The sequence below is a fragment of the Chenopodium quinoa genome, unplaced genomic scaffold (genome assembly GCF_001683475.1).
Source record: "Chenopodium quinoa cultivar QQ74 unplaced genomic scaffold, ASM168347v1, whole genome shotgun sequence".
In the NCBI taxonomy this organism is placed as follows: Eukaryota; Viridiplantae; Streptophyta; class Magnoliopsida; order Caryophyllales; family Amaranthaceae; genus Chenopodium; species Chenopodium quinoa.
Window position 1 is genome coordinate 6,392,305 of NW_018745454.1, and position 14,819 is coordinate 6,407,123.

A 14,819-nucleotide genomic window follows, 5' to 3' on the forward strand; every position below is an offset into this window, starting at 1 on the left:
GTACATTGTTACCATGCATATTTTCCAATTGTGGTGGAACCTAAAAAAAAATGTGGGATTCAAATCATCTTATCATCTAAATTTAGGCAAAATTCTCCAATTGTGTAATAAATCAAACTTTGAAAAACAGAAAACAGTTATCCTAATAGTGTAAGTCACTTTCTAAACCCATGAGTTTGTGAATTTTCATACCGCCTACTACTTTTGATTTTTCGTTTTATTGGGTTTTTTTCCATATATGAATTCTATCTCTTGTCTCTTTCATAATCTATAGTTCCCGCAACTTTAATTAATTTCTTTCAATTGATGTAAATTTTTGTTGAAAGCTAAGAACAAACAAGAAAAATGCCCTTCAAACTAAGTTAAGAATATTCCGTTGTTTGGAAGAGAAGAGTCCACTTTGCTTAATTGATAGCAACAAATTATGCTAAATACGGAGTATTCACATTATTAAAGGCAAAGCTACTATCCGTCTCTTTTTTAATGTATTGTTTTATTTTGAGTAATATGAAATAAGCACTCGACTAAATTAAAATAGTTGATTTAATACACGTACATGACTAATATGCTTGCGTGATATCTATCTATAATTCTATAAAGCTTAAAGAATATGTGTGACAAACTTACAACTCAAAACCTTAGTAATGAAAAATATTAAATTTTAAGTGATACTCTGTACAAGGGTGGAGTTTTGTTACGGCTTGGAGCTCCCCCCTGGTTTTTTCTAAATTGTTGGTTATAAGTAATATAATGTCTAATAATTATATTTTAAAAGTTATAACATAGTGGTTAAGTGTTGTTATTTTTGAGCAAAATGTTGAAGGACCCTCCCTCTCCAAATTTTTTTGGCCCTAAATTCGCTAGTGACTCCTACATTTTTTTTGGCTTTGACACTAATTTTTTGACGAATAGTGTTAATTATTGTAACAGCGAAATTTTTTGGCTTGAAGAATAAAAATGTCGGTTGTAGCTTGTAGGAAGAACTCAAGGGGTGAATCATAAGAATATAGAATATACTCTGTAGTTGCATGCTAATCGATATATACTTGTTACGGAGTACATGCTAATTATATATATACGGTACTCGTAAGCATGGTAAGATTTGTTTGTCCTTCATGGAGCATGCATATCAATTAACACATTTAGAAAAATACAAGAAAGAAGTGGCAGAAGCATGAAATTGAAATTATAAGATAATGTTTCAAGGTCAATTGTATTTTATATGTGACGTTTCAAGCCACTAAAATAGACATGTACGGAAAATATACTTATTATTGAATCATGCTATCCAATGTCTATATATAACCTTTATCAAATAAAAATAATATCCATGCAATGAGGCAATAATTGTTATCTTATTCAGTTGACATTTCATATACAACCTTACAAAATAAGGTATTTAGACATTTAGCGCATATACTATTTGATGTCACGTCGTTATTTTGATAATAATTTCATTCTCAAGGTTTTAACATATTAACATTTTGATTAGTCATTATTTGCTATATGCCAAAATTTTACTATCTCTTTCATTGATGCCGGATTAGGGGAATATGGTGTGTATGATTCCAAAAAGAAAAGGTTACTATACTTTTCCTAATCATGCTTAAGTACACATTTACCACATATATAATATAGAATGTAGGGTTTATTGCTTAGGGTGTATTATTTGCTCAGTGATTAAGTTATACAATATAGATGATAAATTATTATTTAACTTAAACATTTTGGCGGTAGAAAAATATGAATATGTAGAATAAAAAAATTCACTTTTCAAGTTGAGATTTAAGCTGTTTTGATATATACTTCAACGTAGTGTTTATTTACATACAAATACTTATAGTGATGGAGACCCCTTTACCCCTCCCATAGTCCCACCTAAATCCTAGCAAGTTTTAAGGGCAATTTGCCTCGTTTTAAGCTTGTCGATTTGCTTCACACCTTTGTGACCTAGCCATTCATGCTAGTCAACTTACCATGCATATCGCCCTTCATGTTATAGGATGCAATTTAACTTCCCAAAATACATAAAATCGATATAGAATTATATATATTGGCAAGTGTATTAGCATAGAAAGATATGAAAGAATTGAACTATGTATATATCTGATTGCTTAACTCAAAACCGAACCACATGTGGTATAATTAATTAACCCAAAAAACATAATCGTATCCGAATTACTTGACTCAAAATCGAAACACATGTGGTATAATTAATTAACCCAAAAAATCAAATTGTATCCGATTATTTGACTCTAAATTAAGCCGACTCAAAGCTGAACCAAATGTGGCATTATTGACCCGACCTAAGTCATTGAGGCATTTCATCAATCACTGAAGCAGCTGTAAACCCAGAACTATTTTTCCCGCGAGATTAACAACTCTCACTCTGTCTCTCTCACTGTAACACCCACAAACAATATTCCAGAAGTTTCTTCTTCTCAAAACTGTTACGCTGAAACCCAAACCAAAGAAATCACTCTGCAATCTACTAACCCCAGTACTAAATTCATCAAAATAATCCCAAATCAAAACCCTAAAATCAAGTTCAAAATTCAAATGGATTTCTGGAAAATGCAGGATACCCAGATTGTGGATATGAAGGGATTCGACGATAATGGCGTCGATGAAGTAACAGGGGAAAAACAGAGGATTCCATTCTTTGGGTCAATGTCGAAGAACAAGGAGACTACTTGGGTCATCTCATTGTTCGTTTTTGTTCATCTTGTCGTGTTTTTTTGTACGATGATTGTCAATAATTGCTTGAGTAACTCGCATGGAGATTGTGCTTTGATGTTCTTTCAGCCTCTTCATGAGAACCCTCTTCTTGGTCCTTCTTCTTCTGCGTTAGTCTCTCTTACTTTGAATTTCTTACTTATTTGAATATTTTGGGATGATATTTATGCGATTTTCTTCTAAATGTTGTTTGTATGAACTTGTGATTTGTTGAATTGAACTGGGTTTACCTGTTTTCTATTTGCTTTCTTGAATGAGTAGTTGGGATTTGTTGAATTGAAATGGGGTTGAATTATCTGCTTTATGTTATGTAATTCATACGAAGATGCTTTAAATTAGGGGTTGGATTTTTGTGGGTTGATTTTGAGGAATTAAAGTATTGCAGAATTTTGGACTAGAATCAATAGTACATACTACATTTGATGTGTCAATTGAAATGGGATGTGATTATTGCTTACATGAATGAATCAGATTGAAATAATGCTTACCTAGTCAATCAGATTTTACATGTGTATCTTGGATTATTAAGCAATTGTTGAACTTTGAATTGGATTAGACTTTGTACTTTAATTCTTAAAATAAAGTGATCTTTCAATGGCAAAGTATCAGGTTATGACTTCTTTTGAGTAGTAAAGTGTGGAGCAACAATGTAAATCAATGTGCCATACAAACATAAGTTTACAGTGATGTGCTGTAATGAATTGGCTACAGGTTGGATAGGATGGGAGCGCTTCGTAGAATACATTTGACAAACATCCATGGAGTATGGCGCCTCTTCACCTCCCCTTTGCTTCATGCTGGTGTATTTCACCTATTCATCAGCCTCTCGAGTGCTATCTACATAGGGATTAATCTGGAACAGAAATATGGACCATGTAAAACTTCTTTTTTTCTGTTTTGTATTCCTTAAGTATCCTGGAAATCATATATGTTCATGCTCTTGGTCTCTTATCTGCAGCGAGGACTGGGATCATCTTCATATTGTCGGTCATCACTGGTAGTTTGATGGCCACACTCTTTGTCCAAAATAGACCTGATGTTTCCTCTTCAGCTGCTCTATTTGGCTTGATCGGTGCTTCCTTTTCTGGGCTTATTCGAGACTGGAAATCTTTCAGCAATAAGGTTTTTCTTTGCCCTCTATGCATTATTCTCCTGCTTGATTGATGCGTGCTTCTGTATCAAAATTGCTAAAGTACCTGCATTTGTGTGCAGTTTCAGGCTGTGATGGCACTGCTCTTGGTCTTTGCAGTGAACTTCGCTCTTGGGATGCTACCCTTTATCGATAACTTCTCAAACATTGCAGGATTTATGGCAGGATCCCTTCTTGGGTATGTCCTGTTTTTCTCTCCGCAACTTAGGAAGCCAGCTTTACATAAAGGTTTATTTGATTATGGTGTGAAGAAGTCTGTGGCATTGAAGGATAAGTTGGGCAGACCAACGTTAAGGATTGTCTGTCTTCTCCTGTTTCTCCTCATGTGAGTTCTTCTCTCACTGGTAACAAACCAAATACTTAAAATATTCGATCTAACCTGAGGTTTGGATTCCACATGCAGGGTAGCTGGCCTCATTGTAGCAGCTCTCAGCAGCATTGATATAAATAAATACTGCAGTTGGTGCCACTTCGTTGATTGTGTGCCTTCAAAAATGTGGATTTGTGATAGCAAATCTTCATTCTGTAAGGTAATGTTCAACTAACAGGAAGTTGAATGTATGTAGGGTACTTCTTAACTAATTTGGTATGCTAATATTCTCAATTACAGTACCAAATGACATGCATAATGTTTTTATTCAGAGTAATAACTTGAAATTGCTCAACATTTGATTGAAACAATGATTTGATATGCTATTTTATAGATGATTTGCACAGAACAATCACTTCTCACTGCTAATGCTGATTTATGATGTGATCCTGATTTCAGACTACTGAACTCAGGGGGCAGATGGTTATAAGGTGCTTGCAAAGTGACAAACTCAAGATCTTGCCTTACACAGGCATCTCAGCTACAAGATTGGAGGAATTATGCAGTATGATTTGCTCTTAGTACAGACTTGGAGATTGCTTATGCTGATCCAATATATTCTGCAGTTTTGATTGCACATCAAGTGTGATAGGCTATTGTACCTCAATATTAGAAAACAAAACTACAAGCTAAGTAGTGTATCAATGTATGTTCATATCCTGTAAATCAGTCCAATGCTTTTTCTTTGCATAGAAGCAGCAACAAGTGATGTAGTGAAATCAGATTTTTGAGGAAAATGTATCGAAATTTTGCTGTATAGAATTGTATATTCTCAAGAATATTGTTACAAGTTGAAGAAGCTAAGGCAAATTCAAACTCTAATGATGCCTGCTGACAGATACTATGGTAGCTTAGTTAACTACTGATACTACAATACATTATCTTTCAATTAAAAAAAAAAAAATTACTACAATACATTATGCTTTCTTGCAGAAAAAACCTTCATCTTTTCTTTTCCAGAGTTCAAGTACGTGACAAGCTTATTAATAAATTGCTAATCTATATTATCAACTAATAATCGCCCCGGCTAGTATGCCGTTTCAACAATTCTTGTTCGATCTTTGTTTCGCTTGCCCTAGATCGCGATCATCTAGTATGCCGTTTCAACAATTCTTGTTCGATCTTTGTTTCGCTTGCCCTAGATCGCGATCATCTTGACGTACCATTAACAACCAACTATTTTTTGGGACGTACTCTTCATCCCTCTAAAATCTTTAAGCTTCCCTTTTTGCTTTCTTTGAATAGGTTGTGTAGGAAGATCATTCAAACCAATCAAACATGTTTTCTTTCTTACATTTTGGCATTTCATGTACCCTTCTTGCAACTTCCGCTTTGTATTCTCCAATTTCTTGCAATATGACGATTCATCCAACTGTTCCAAGGAAGGTTTAGGACCTTTAGGCGGTGATGATGACAAAGGTTGTTTGAGATTTCGACGTAGAACTTTTAACTCTTTTCCTTTGCCATAAACATGTTGCGTTGATATTGGCTGCTGTAATTCTTGAAGAACACTCTCTACTCCTTTGGCACCCAAATGATCGAGGATAACATTCATCTCCTTGCCTTTTCCATGACGACGTTGAAGTGTTGGCGGTAAAGAAACTGGCGAGGGTGAATGTGGTGCTACATCTTCAAGAACACCATCTACAGTTGTAATCTTCTCATCCAAACTAATGACTTCAGTAATTATTTGCTCCATTGAAACCTTAATAATAATATCCCATGTGTCCTCTAAATTATCAAATTTCATAGAGGCCTCTTCCCACAAAGCAACTACATCCATATTTTCTTCCATGTTTATTTCACATAAAAGGAATTTCTCTCCAAGATTTCTTAGTGATTGATCGATGATTGAATAAAAAAGTTGACCTAATGGTAGTATTTCGTACAAGATTTTTTATGGTTTAGATTTTACAAAATAAGATCACATGCTACTATGCTAGATATTATATGGGTTACAATTATAAATGGAAAGAAAATCTTGTTACGTTTTACGAGTAAAAATTTATATGGAAAACAATTTCATGTAAATTAGACATTAACTTCTATAAAGGTTAAAAATTATCTGATGAGCGCTCGTGGCCTAATGGATAAGGCATTTGACTTCTAATCAAAGGATTGTGGGTTCGAGTCCTACCGGGCGTGTTTCTGTAATAATTTTTGGTTATAAAAAACTTTTGTGTAGATAGTTGATTTTAGTTTCTCTAATTTACTTGTTTTGCACTTTTGCAAGTAAAATTCAACAAGATACATACTTATATTTTAGCGGCCAAATTATAGATATATACTTCGGATTATAGCTAAAATTTCAAAAGGATGTGGTTCATGGAAAATATTAAAAAACCTTACCTCACATCTAAAAACAATATCAAATAAGGTGTATATTAGTCCATAAACGATTCAAATGCTAACACTACAATGAATAAGGACATATTAATACCAAAGACTTACTTTGTTACCTTGTTGTATCCTCTCAAAAGCTTAAATTATGTCTAGATGTCCTTATTTACATAGATTATTTTAGTTCTCAACTAAAACCTTAATGTATTACTCCCTCCGTCCCATAATACTTGGGATGTTAGGGTGGACACGTAATTTAAGAAAACTATAAGTCAGTCCATTTAAAATATTTATTTATTGTACTTCCTTCGTTTTTCTTTTATTGCACCATAAGGACTTTTACACTATTCACTTAATCTTCTTTGATCATCATTTGTGATTTATCCATTAGGAAAAACATAGTCATGTGGGATCTACTTAAATTCGTCTCGAAATTTTCTTTTCAAATATCAAATTTTTATAATTTTTACAAAAGTAAAATTGAAGATATTAATAGCTAAAGTAATGCGTTGGGAAGTATAAAATCCCTAATGGTGCGATAAAAAAAAACGGAGGAAGTATAAATATTCTCTTTTGTATTTTTATTTGGTAAGAAAACAACAAATTGAGGTGTGAGTGGGGTGGGTAAGGAGAGAAGGAATATGAATACATATTTTTTTTAGTGGTCCAATTCTATATTTAGTAACGTGTCAAGTATCGTGGGAAAGACAAATATAGAAATTGTGTTATGGGACGAATTATTTTCCATCTAAATTAGAGAAACATAATTTACTGTCACATAGTACTTGTTTGCAATAAGCGCTCGTGGCCTAATGGATAAGGCATTTGACTTCTAATCAAAGGATTGTGGGTTCGAGTCCCACCGAGCGTGTTTATAAATATAAATATTTTTGTTTTTGGGCCCAATACAACTAAAAGGCCCAAAATACAGCCCTTTTCATTAAATGCTGAATTTATGAAGTACAGAAGAAGGAATGTTTGATTATTCTGTAACACTTGGAATAATTAATTTCTTCCACTGTTAATATAAATAAGAGAAGAGATTGCAACTATAATTGATTGTGACCTGGGCTTCATTAATATGAAGTTTTAGACCACTCTACTATACACGGCTGCTCTTCGACAGATAGTTTTGGTCCAATTCCAACCCATTTTCTGTTGGAAACATTAATTATTTCAAGCATAAATATGCAACACTTACGTTAAACAACTACCTTGATAGTTACCGTCTAATAGATAATATTGTTACTTTTGTCGAATAAACCCTTAACTAAAGTTAGGTTTCAACTTTCAAGTGTCGTAGATAAAAGGTGCTACAATACACATAATCACTCCTTTTATTTCTAAATATAAGAAATTTGTATGGCATATTGACATGGATATCATTTGCGAAGTAGTATATATTAATGTAAATGTAATGCTCCTAATCATGATTAGAATCATCTTTACCCAATTAACAATCTACTAAATCCAAACAAAATAGTGAATTAATACCCACAAAAATCATCACCACACAAAAATAATTCCATTAAAGATTAGAGGATTGACACATCAAAAGCCTAGAGTAATGATACTATTCCTAATATTGTTGAGCAAATTGAACATTAATTAAAAGGGTATTCCCTCTTTTTAAGGGAAAAAATTAAGGGGGCTAAAAGGCAAGTCTAAGGGTCTAGTGGAAGAGAATTATCCTTTAATAAATAAGAAAGTGGGCTTTTTTAATTAGTTTTTGAGTAAGTAAGTAAGTTGGTTGAACCAAAAAGTGAAAGCGAAACCCCTGACTCCTGACTCTCATCATTATCATCAAATTTTCTGGTTCAAGCACTCTCCCTATATTATGAGTTTTTAGGCCCTATAATATGGACCCCATTTTAGAATTTATGTTAAATTGACCTTATTCTAATCTCTATTTATAAATAAATTTTAATATCAATGATCATGAATCATGATTAAATAGGTTGCTAGTATATCTAGACTAGACTCCACTCTTGACTAACTAGTAGCTACTTTGAGTTTCTTTTTAACGGCAACTCAACTTTTTTTGGTGCTCCATTTTTTAACCACAATCAAATCCAATAGATTTAATTAATCCTACTCTTTTTGTTGTCATTTAAGTTTCTTCAATCCTTGACCCCAACTACTTGGGGTATACAACTCATGTAACAAAGATATATGTTGAAAGTTATGTAAACTTGTTACACTACTAGTTGCTACAAAGTAAATAGTTAGTTAGTCAGTCCAAGCGCGGGTTGTAGGAAGGCATGGGAGTCGATGGCCCTTCGCTCCTTCTAATTAATAATATTTCATCTTATTGGCTTATATTATCGGCGATTCATCAACTTTTCCTTATTATAAATTTCATATTTTTTAGGAAACATGTTAATTATTACTCCGTAGATAACACTAAGATCAAAATCATAGCCAAAGAAAATAGTTTTATTTGATATATATACTCTGTAGTTATTATTATATAAAAAAATCACACTCGATTAGCATAATGAAATAGATGGAGTAGATTGAGAGGGAAGTAAAGTAATGAAATGGTAACTCAAAGACTAAAACAAAGTTGAAACCTAAATGAGAAGTAATAACTCAAAATAATATACTCTCTCCGTTCTTTTATTATTGCACTACTTGTCTTTTTAGGAAGTTTCACAAATATTACACCATTTCCTCTTTAGGAAAAACATTATTTGTGTTCACACTACAAATACCTACCATACCCTTACTTTTCACATTTACTTTTTGGTTTATCAATATGTCACATGGGCAATTTTGTATTTTTACCTTTCTCTCTCTTACTTTTTTCCACCACCAAAATATTTGTACCCAACCCCTATGGTGCAATAATAAAAAAACGGAGGAAGTATAAAAATAGAATTAATTTGGGGAAAAATAAATATGAAAATTGAGGTTGATAGATAGATTGGGTGGAATGAAAAGCTAGGGTGGCAATAGTACTGGTAGCAGCATCAGCCGCCAATCTTTAATTTGAAAGTAAGAAAGAAAGAAAGAGTTGGTTGTGGCCTGTGGGCCGAAAAGGCTACCCAATTATTGGCCAACCTAAGTTTAAAGGACTCACTCAGACTCTACACCCCCTCTGCCCTTCCCACTGTAATACTGCATGCCTTTGTTTTAAGTTTTAACTACCCTACTCACCACTATTTTTTAGGTACACACATTTTCCTTTTTTAAATTCCAAATTTTCAATTTATGTTTATATTTCTAAATATATTTGGTTCAGCCATGGACTCACTCTATTATAGTTTTCGTACTTACGTCGTAGTTTCTTAAAAAAAAAAAATTGGGGATGAGTAAAATCGTTCGTACTGTAACATTTCGAATAAAATATAGGACAAGTAATTTGAAATGAAGGTACTAGTTTGTTGAATATACAAGTCATATGACACATTCTTGCCTTCTAGTAGCGATAGTGGAAGGTTGGAGCTTTTGCGCACGTAGTAAGAATAAGCCAATTGAGTTTTTACTTTGAATTGAGAAAAGAGAATCTCAATTTGATATACTTCAATTAAGATAGAGTCAGTGCACATTATTCTTGTGGAGTTGTGGATAAAGGGAATCTCAACTTCAAGAGTAAGTGCTCATTGTTGGTTTACACAAATCGAAGTTAGTTGTTACAACTATTCTAACCACTCAAACACATACATAGATCTACAAAAATACATAGAGCAATACAAGAACATATCCATGTATATAATACTTGCTCTATATTTTTTTTCTCTTTTTAATTGTAACCTTAGGGTTTACACGGTTGTCAATGTACTTTTTATACCATTAGTATCTTTGTACATATGTAATTCAATTATTGTAGACATATCATACAAGAAAAGTTAAAATCTAATTGTAATCGAGGGAGTATGAAAAAGTAATTATTGATCAAGTACATACTCCATCCGAAATTAGTCCTTTGACTATAAGAGGAGAGGTGGCAAAAGAAAGAGCATCGATCGATCAAAAGTCTAAATATATATGTAGTGGAAGAGCGAATCTTAAAGCTAATTAGTGGGCTTCTATATATTTGCCTAGTTACAAAAAGAACCCTAGCTACGTACGGTGTATTACCAAAGTCCTCTCTAATGTCCCTATCGATCGATGGAAGTGGTAATATTTTTGTGGAGAGGTTAATATTTAAGGTATGAATTCATACAATCTAACATACCCAAAGAAGTTGATAAGGACCAATTACGACCCTTTATATACCCCGCGCACATAAATAATTATGTAAAATGAAAAATAATCACACTGAATAATAAAAATTAGTACAACAGAACACAACTCCTTGCATAGTCTATTTAAATGATTTTGATGTTATAAATATATTCATATTTATATTTATGTTTGCTTTACAGATCAGTTTTGATTGAAATTTGACAAATTTATTCTAAAATGTAATTCTTCACGTTAATCACACACAACTTTGAAGATTAAAGGTAGGTGAGTGATTACAAATTAATGTGTACTATATTCTTGTTAGATTATAATGTAACCAAAATATATTTGTCTGGTTGAGGAACAACTTTAGCATGCAAATCATTTTATGTTTGTTCTTATAGAAGTCTAATAGTATAAGGTTATTTTAGTCAAGTTACTTATATCTTTATGAGTACTTTTTATATAGTGTTACAAATCTAAAGCCCTAAAGGTGCTAAATCCCATGCCTTCTATTGTGAGAAAAAATGGGGGGCCCACGCATTGCCCATAATCAAATAAAAAAATATATATTAGAGGCGTGCAAAAATTTAATTAAACAGTGATTAAGGATTAAAAGTCAAGCACCCAAATCTTAGAAACTATGAATTAATAGTAGTTAGACTAATAATTCGATTTTTCAAACAATCTATTATGAAATCTAAAACTTAAAGACATTCAATTAGAAAACAGTCAAAATTAATAATGTCGAATATAATAATTATTAATTTGATCACGGAGAGGTATCAAGTAGTCATTTCAAAGTGCTTTAAATTTGGCCTATTTTGCGTGATAATTGTACTGCAATGCCCCAGTAAACTTGCATGAAATCAATTAGATGGGTGTCTTGTCTACCCTTTTGGTACATCCATCGATCATTAGTTGCACTAATAGTAAACTATGTGCTGCCTTTTTATTATTTCCTATGATCATTGTGTTGCTACATTCTACAATCACTTTTATTTTTTCTTCCTTCCTTAAAGCATACTCAGCCCCACACGACTCCTTTAGTGAACAGTCTCGTTCTGTTGCCCCCTTCTGAAAAAACACATGTAATTATCGAGGTTAAAAAAAGATCGAAAATTTCTCTACTTGGTACTTCGATGAGTCGTGATTTCATACCTCAAATGAAAAAGGAACAAATCAAAAGATAAAGGCTCAAATCCAACAGTAAAAAAAAAAAAAAAAAAAAAATCACCAACAACTTGAAATAAAAATCCGTTTAATTTTATAAAATCCGGCACTTTTCATAGATTTTGACTTCCTTAAAGATAATTATGTCTATGCTTTTATGATAATCAAATTGGGAAAAGGGGTTACTTTGCTTAGATTGCCAAAGACAAAGATGGAAGATGAAAAAAAAAGGGTTCTACTTTAGATGGTTAAATAAGAAGCATAAAATTTCTCCGGCTGTTTAATTTTCATCTTTTAGCCTAAATTAATTACACAATGTTAATTTTATAGCTAGATTCATATCACTTTCTCTCTCCAATCTTTATCAAGTGGGGGCATAACACTTTTCTCAAATTTCTCTTTGTTCTTTTCATGTGATGAACATACGAGATCTGTTTTATTCTTGCTTTTATGCACATTTTTGGATAGAGTACCAAGTTGAACCTGAAAACTAAGCTGATACGCAAGAATTTCTTTTTATTTTGAGAATATTTGAGGCGTAAAGGTTGTCAATACAATGTTGTTTATGTATTAAACAAAAAACTAAGATGGTTTCTAAGCACTTTTTGTGCCTTAAATATCTACCATACTAAAATTATAATCGCTCTGTCAACATGCACATTATATTACATTTAGATATTATTAGAGTTGAAAAATGAATTAAAGTGGACAAATTACATAAGAATAGGAAAGTAACTAAATTTGTAACCAACTATCGAAAGTAATTTTAACATTTTACGAGTACAAAAATGAATACATAGGTGGAATACATAGAGAGTACTATATAGTGTAATAATAGTGAAGTAGAAAGTAGGGAGCTATATAAGATGAGTTTATATTCAAAAGAGGAAGAATCCTTAGGATCTCTGACATGGCGGCTTAATGATGGTGATTGAAGACCATAATTTTGTTGCCAGAAATCAATCTTTTTTTACAGTTACAATTACAGCACATATCAGCCAATAATGAAAGATAGGCATTCAATGTTTTACAGAGTTATTCAAGAGGAAACTCCGATCCTTCGTCAGACTTGTTAGTTGTGATCAACTTCATTCAATTATAAAAGATAGCCATTTAATGTTCCTCACCACTTTAACTTATATTCTCTAGCCTATAATCAACATATTTTCTTAAATATAAGTAAGAGCTTATATACTCCGTAGCACATTAGCGTAAACAACCTGTTTCGTTTCTATGGATCGGACCTTATTAGTAGTATATGTTATATGAAGTATGGGGTATTCACTATGTTGTGTTACAAACTTGTTTGTAATATAATTAATATGTTTATCTCTTGAAACATGTTTCTATTTAATTTAACGTTCGTAATGATAAACATTAGCCGAAACTAATGAAAGTTGCTCACATACTAAATAAAAGAAGCATTTGGCTATCTAAAGTATACATGTAATCTAACTAAAAGGCCACATTCTAGGGTATGAGATAATTTTTTCCCACCTAAATCCAAAATATTACACTTAATTAAATCATGTTACAAGACAAAGAATAATACAAGTAAAACATCAACATGAATTGAAATAAGCAAAATGGGCTCAATTGTTAAGGAAGAATTAAAGAAAGGCTAAAATTAATTGGATACACAAAGCTTGATTTCCTCCAATTAAAAATCGGCAACAAGCAAGTAATTTGGGAAATTGGGGGTCCATTGAATTGAGGATAGGTTAAATCAACTACAACACTATGAAATTGGGGACCATTGTTTAAACGATTATTCACTAATTTACAACTTCAATTTGCATCACTATAATAAGTCAATTGCATCCCCAATGTTGTCCCATCTTTGGGTTTTCTAAAATTTATGCATGTCACATCTTTCATTAATTTCACCAAACTTGAAACCTTCTTAATTTTGTATTGACTTTACTCTTTTTTTTTTAGATTCAATTGACACAAATATACAATCAATGAAGGAATTAATGTTACAAAGCTACTTTTATTACTTCATATATGATAATCAATATAAGTATAATCGATATAAGTATAATCTTACAAGAGCTTGTAATCCATACAAGTATAATCTTACTTATATTATAATTAAAGTTTTTCTTTCTGTAAATAAAAAGCGTATTGTATCATAAATGGGAGAAACAAAAAGTGATAGAAGGAATACATATGCTAATTAACATACTACGTACTAGTTACTTGGATATCTATCTAAAAATTTATCTTTTGTACTTTGTGAGCAAAGAAAGGCAAGATTTTGAGCAATGCAAACAAATTTGGTTCTTAAGGTTACGCGTGAAAGATGTTCACCATGCAAGTATACATCATTCATTCAATTTACTTCACCAAAAACCACTTAAAGTTTGATAACTAGCCACTACAGTACCAGCTGTATTCAATATTGCAATTCATATATTATTATATGGACATTATTTTTGAGAGAGAGCTTTTAATATAGTATCTAAATTTTTTTTTTATTAGAAAAAAAAACAAATTTTATTTAATAAATTCCTATTATAACAATGCATGAAGAAACCACCAAAAATTATGAATTTACCACCATATCTGCAACTTTTACTAAACTAAACAAACATTCAACAACCAAATTTCTATTATACAGCTAAGCCTTCTTCTTTGAGCCAAATTCTAAAAAGGTTTTCATTCAAAAAATTTGATTCCCTGCTGTCAAGATTTGCATATTCTGGGTGTTTCTTTTAATTTTTTTGCCATATGTTACCTCATTTTGGCCACCTTTTCTTTTTTCTTGCTCTACCAATTTTGGGTTTGTTTGGTCAATAATTAGTAAACACTCACTTTATTTTGGTTTTTAGTATTTGGTGCTAACGTTTTTCACGGTTCTTCTTCTTGTATTGTTGT

At 32.0% G+C, this 14,819-nt stretch overlaps 1 protein-coding gene and 2 non-coding genes across 3 annotated transcripts; all 3 read left to right on the plus strand.

Moving 5' to 3' along the window:
- Window positions 1–2,346: 2,346 nt before the first annotated feature.
- Window positions 2,347–5,617, plus strand: LOC110714185 (RHOMBOID-like protein 8). The gene is made up of 6 exons (XM_021892665.1): window positions 2,347–2,846; window positions 3,448–3,611; window positions 3,695–3,858; window positions 3,949–4,211; window positions 4,290–4,416; window positions 4,656–5,617. The coding sequence occupies exons 1-6, from the start codon at window positions 2,560–2,562 to the stop codon at window positions 4,776–4,778; spliced, it is 1,128 nt and encodes a 375-aa protein (XP_021748357.1). The 5' UTR covers window positions 2,347–2,559; the 3' UTR covers window positions 4,779–5,617.
- Window positions 5,618–6,328: 711 nt separating this feature from the next.
- On the plus strand, window positions 6,329–6,401 carry TRNAR-UCU. Its single transcript has one exon. It is a non-coding gene; the product is annotated as a tRNA-Arg (tRNA).
- A 993-nt stretch (window positions 6,402–7,394) lies between these two features.
- On the plus strand, window positions 7,395–7,467 carry TRNAR-UCU. Its single transcript has one exon. It is a non-coding gene; the product is annotated as a tRNA-Arg (tRNA).
- Window positions 7,468–14,819: the final 7,352 nt, after the last annotated feature.